Below are 5,313 nucleotides of genomic sequence, written 5' to 3'. Positions count from 1 at the left end.
CGGTGAAATAAGGTCTGCCTACAAGAATTCCTTCCAGTACTTGAAGGGGTCTTATAAGCAGGAGGGGGACTGACTCTTTATTTTTACATAGTCTGATTGTGATAGGACAAAGGGGAATGGTTTTAAACTGAAAGAGGGGAAATGTAGGTTAAACATTAGAAAGAAATCTTTTACTCAGAGGTCAGTAAGGCAGTGGCACAGAGAAGCTGTAGATGCCCTATCTCTGGAGGCGTTCAAGACCAGGTTGGATGGGGCCCTGGGAAGCCTGAGCTGCTGGGTGACATCCCTGCCCATGGCAGAGGTTTGGAACGGGATGGGCTTTAAGGCTGTTTCCAGCCTAAGCCAGCTTATGATTATATAATTCTGTGACTCTTTGGTTCTGTATCTGTTTCTGTGCAGGCATTTGTGTACTGTTTTTCTCATACAAGCTATTAGGAGGTTGCTGCTTATTCGTGTCCATGTTCAAATCAACGTGTCTGCCTAAAGGCTGTACAAGTAACAGCAGGTGGGTACTCGCGTGGTATCTCCTGTACACTCCCCCAGGCAGGCGCTCAGAGCCAGCGGCCACAACAGCCGTGCCGGGCCTCGAACCCGCGGACTTCAGAGCGGAAAGGCGGGCCTTTGCCTACGTTCATACGCGCACGCGCGGTGTCGCGGGACGGGGAGTGAGTGCTGGCGGCGGCGGCCCAGGAGACGGCCGGAAATGCTGCAGTTGCTGGAGAAGCTGCCGCCGGGACGGGCGTTGGAGGTGAGCACCCGCTTCGTGCGGGCACCGGGCCTTCACCACTGGGGAACAGACTGGTACGGTGGGGGAGTGCGGCGCAGGCCCCGGAGGTGGGACGGGGAGGGCAGGGCGGTGCTGGCGGTCGGATGCTGCCTTCCCCTGGGCGAGGCCGGGCCCGGCTGCCCGCGGCGTTGCTCTGATAGGCCCTTAGTGAGCATCGCCTTCCCTTTGGGGTCTCCGCCGTCCTTTGCGAAGCGAAAGCGAAAATGCGGGCTTGGTTGGCTCTGGCATATAGCGGTGGATAAGCTTTGAGCACTGAGACTGAGTCCAGCAAATAGAAGGGCGGTAATTGAGCTGCCTAATGGACCTGGTGCAGCCTAAGAGTGGGAGCAGGGTGTTTTTGAGACGTGTACTGCATTGTTCCAGTTCCTTCATAACATAGTTGATGGCATATGTGGACGTGGGTATCCTCGGTACCAGGATTACAGCGGTGTTTGGAGCTTGGCAGAATGGATGGAGGTTTTGGAAGAAACAAGGATGTATTTCAAAACTGCAGTTGGCAAAAACGTAACTGATGAAGAGGTAAGGGCTCAGTACTGGTTGGGTTTGACTTTGAGAGATCGTTCTAGGATGATCTGCTTTGCATTTCACCTGGTCGTAAAATATTTTGGTAGCGTAGCATTTGGACAGTAGCAGACTAAATCTGGGTAGCTTCAGGTCAGATGGAAAGTGGGCATGTAGAATTAAAATGATAAGACCTGAAAGAAAAGAATTGGGTACCATTTTGATTAAATAGTGTTGGATAATACTTGGTAAAGTACTGCCATAGTTACTTTAAGTGGTATCTTAAGTACTATGAACTTAAACTTGTTTTGCTTACAATACATAACCTGTCGTTAATATTAATTAGAACTGTAAACAATTTATACTCCTGTTGGAAAGTAGTGACTCAGTTTTGATCCTGAAAACATTTGGGCTGTGAATGGAACTTGCCTCATGAGGTTTGTCTTTCAAGGGTATTCCAGAGCATGTAATTTCTGCAAAAACTTGTTCCATTATCAGGAATCTTCTCATCATTTGCTCATTGCTTGTCTTTAGGCTACTTGCTGATAGTTGGATCAAATGACGACACTTGAGTAGTCGTAGGAAAGTCTGTACATTAGTGTGTTTCAGCTGAGCAAATGTCTTTGGTCTCCATTCTGACATCCAGAAACTCAGAGCTCAACCTGTTGGTTATGTGTGGGATTCTTATTTTGATTCTAGCATGACATCTAAGAAGGCTTCAGTATCTTGCTTCTTTTAACATAAAGGACTGTGTGCATCAACTGTGAATTACTGCCAAACAAGAACATAAATGTTTTACATTGTTGTAATAAATGCTGACATGAACAGCCTTTGAGAGCAACGTGAGAAAGATGAGGCTATGGTATAGTATAACTGTATAACAACTTACTAGATAGAAATTTGGATACATACAGGTATCCTACAGGCTATTTCAGGTGGTACATCGAATTTCTTAGATATATAATTTAAGCAGTCATAACCTTTTATTCTTACAGGCTGTCCAGCAGATGAATGAATTAAATGCAAACTATCAGGAAGCAATCATAAAATGTCTAAAAGGCAGAAAGGAAGAAATCAGAAATGCACTTGTAGAAACAGTAAATGCAATCTCGTCTGCCCAGCTGCAGGATTTTGACTGGCAATTAAAGGTAAGAGGTCTCTCTTTCACCCCTCCCTAATTGAGCACTACTTGGGAACACTTGAAAGTTTCATGTGATGTCAGAATTTTGAGGCCTAATACTTAATACCGGTATAACTATTCTAATGAAGTGACTTCAGAATTCACATGCTTTAACTTTCAGAGAGCCATGATCAAATAGGTCATTGCTTTTCATCTAGTGTACACAAATGTCACAGCTCAGCCTTTCTAACAATTTATTTGACAAATGTTTTACTGTGAAGAGTGTTTTTATTATATTGTTGGTATTTGAAAACATAACGATGCAGAAAAGACTGCAGAGATGACTGTGAGCAGTAAATCATGTGGTCTTCATTTTTGTCATGTGGGTGCTTGTTCTGGTAATACCCATTCGGTATCAAGTATAAAACTGATGCAGTATAAGACTAAGAACTTAGTGGCTCCACCTTATACTTTGTTGTTTCATCCACCTTTCTAGCTTGCTCTGTCCAGTGATAAGATCTCCATGCTGCAAATGCCACTTCTGAATCTTGATTTGGATGTGAGAGAAAATGGTGAAATTAAACCGATTTCTATAGAAATGAATAAGGAAGAGCTGCAGAACCTAATAAATGCACTGGAAGCTGCTAATAAGGTAGGTTTTAATGATGTCATCTTTCCTTCCCTGAGTTCTTGTGCACTGAAGTTTTTTTAACTGGAATTGATCTTGATACACTGCTGAAAAGCTGAAGTAAATAATTCACAGGTAAGGTGACTCTGGAATTGCAGAAAGGTTTACATGGGGCAGACCATGTATATCCATTTATGTACATCTTTGACAAACTTTGTCTGGAACAGTTTGTTTAACTTCTGTAGTTTCAACATGCCATGTGTCTGCTTGAAGGTCTGTGCGAGAGCTGTGGGATATTGTCATCTCCATACTTCAAGGAGAAGACAAGGAGAAATTCACTTTAGAAATGGTGCCCCTGGTTTTGCACTGTTGGAAAGGATCTGGAAGTTATCATTTTACTTTTTTGTGGTTATGTGGAGCTGAGAATTGGTTTCTGTGCAGTAAGTGCTAAAGAAGGTAGTAGTAACTGTGTGAAGCTGTACAAGAGAGCTGTCAGAGGGATGGCATATTTTCCAGAGGAAAGATGTGTTTATACAGTTACATGTATGGTAACAGACAGCGTGAAGCTTTATTTCCCAGTGTGCTTAAGTTTTTTGTTTGATTCATTTTTTTATCCCTTTTCTTCTCTTGAAGGTTGTCTTGCAGCTGAAATGATGGAATTCAGATCACCGATGAGATCTGCCGGTGATGGTTCTCCCGTTGACTTGAAAAAAGTAATTGAAACATTATCTGCAAAGTCGAAAGCTGTTGATGCTCTGAAGTACTGAACTGAGAAGGCAGTTATGATTAGTGACCCAATAAACTATTTATCCTTTTATGAAAACAAAATACCTGCTAGGATGAAAATATCAAAATTGCTTTTAGTACTAAAGATTTTTATAACAGTGAAAAAGAAAAATGTATGATGTGCCATATTTGTTTTGATTAGGTTTTGAGAGCGTCTGCAGAGGTGCCTAATGAAGCTAAGAAGTCTTAATTGCATAATGTGTTACCCATATCTATGGTGCCATGATAATGAAGAACCTGACAGCATATTTGTAGCACTGATGTATTTATACTTGTAAATAGTAAATAAACTGACCGTATCGGTGAATTTTTGCAATAAATTGTTTCTTGATGTACTTACTCACTAAACCCAGAACCTTTTTCAGGTGCTGGGAAAAAAATCAGTTCCACAGTCAAAAGGAGTACAGAATGATGGAATGGTTGAGGTTGGAAGATTCTGGTGGTAATCTTGTCCAGCCTTCCTGCTCAACCAGTTGGTTACTGAGTTTTTGAACGCCAATTGTTCAAATTATTTGGAATAGTTTTGTGTTTTGTCAATATAAAGGGCCAGAAAATACAGGTTCTTTTTCTGTTGAAATTTCTGCTGCATATCTGGCTGATAGGAAGCAATTTTTTAAATGCAGATGTAACCAAACACACTTATAGACTTTGTCTTAGTAATACAGAGTTGTAAAAGTGTACAAAACTGCATTTTCAGTTGGTAGCAAGGTTTGTCAAATGGATTTGCAGTTATCCCAGAGGCATGCTGTGGTATCTTTAGTATCACCTTCTGTTTGTCCCGCCCTTTACTGCAGCACTGAACAGAAAAGGCTGCAGAATCGTTTTTCTGTTGTTATTTTTTAAAAAGAGGAAACAATTTCTGTTAAATTTAGACAGTAATTAATGTACAATGCGCTGCTTTGTATGTGAATGTTGGATTTTACTGGACAAGTGTTGTTTGTGTAGTTATACAAATGCTTTTGATAGCGAGCAAACTCCAATAATCTGTGAATGGCTAAAGAGAACAGTTAAGAACTAGGACCTGGAGTATTGCTGTCAGAGGTTAGCATCTAAAGAAACATATGTGCTGACCTTGAATCTCAACAGGGAAGCAAGCCTTCCTGGTTTAGGCATGTAATGGCCTCTAGTTGGTCGAAAGTAAATGGACCAAACGGAATAAAGAAGAGCATTTGCTGCTCTGCACTTTGCACCCTCTAGCAGAAGATGGTTTTGCTTCTCGGAGCAGAGACAGAACAGGTACTTCTGAAGCAAGAAAGGACTGTTTCAGTGAAGTGTGTTTGTACTGTCTCATGGAACAGCACAGATTAGAATGGAGTTTCAAAGGTCACCAGGTCCAATTTTTCATGGGAAAAAGGAGCCTGGCTGCAATTGTCACCATGTCCAACCTGATCACCTCCAGTGTTAGGGATTCTACCACATCCTGGGCTGTTCTCACTGTAAAAAGTCTTTCCATTGAGACAAAACCTCTTACAGTGCATCTTGTACCTGCTG

At 42.0% G+C, this 5,313-nt stretch overlaps 1 protein-coding gene across 1 annotated transcript; it reads left to right on the top strand.

Moving 5' to 3' along the window:
- Window positions 1-593: 593 nt before the first annotated feature.
- Window positions 594-5,017, top strand: COMMD8 (COMM domain containing 8). Its single transcript, XM_072335594.1, has 5 exons — window positions 594-748; window positions 1,151-1,306; window positions 2,284-2,436; window positions 2,905-3,060; window positions 3,670-5,017. The coding sequence occupies exons 1-5, from the start codon at window positions 704-706 to the stop codon at window positions 3,688-3,690; spliced, it is 531 nt and encodes a 176-aa protein (XP_072191695.1). The 5' UTR covers window positions 594-703; the 3' UTR covers window positions 3,691-5,017.
- Window positions 5,018-5,313: the final 296 nt, after the last annotated feature.

Source organism: Excalfactoria chinensis, chromosome 4, assembly GCF_039878825.1.
Source record: "Excalfactoria chinensis isolate bCotChi1 chromosome 4, bCotChi1.hap2, whole genome shotgun sequence".
NCBI lineage: Eukaryota > Metazoa > Chordata > Aves > Galliformes > Phasianidae > Excalfactoria > Excalfactoria chinensis.
Note: the sequence above shows the minus strand (reverse complement) of the source record. Positions and strands in the feature narration are given on the sequence as shown.

Excerpts from the sequence above, each read along its gene's own strand:
- COMMD8 (XM_072335594.1), top strand. The coding sequence starts at position 704 with ATGCTGCAGTTGCTGGAGAAGCTGCCGCCGGGACGGGCGTTGGAG. Across the intron at positions 749-1,150 it reads CGCCGGGACGGGCGTTGGAG|TTCCTTCATAACATAGTTGA; the intron begins GTGAGCACCCGC and ends GCATTGTTCCAG. Across the intron at positions 1,307-2,283 it reads AAAACGTAACTGATGAAGAG|GCTGTCCAGCAGATGAATGA; the intron begins GTAAGGGCTCAG and ends TTATTCTTACAG.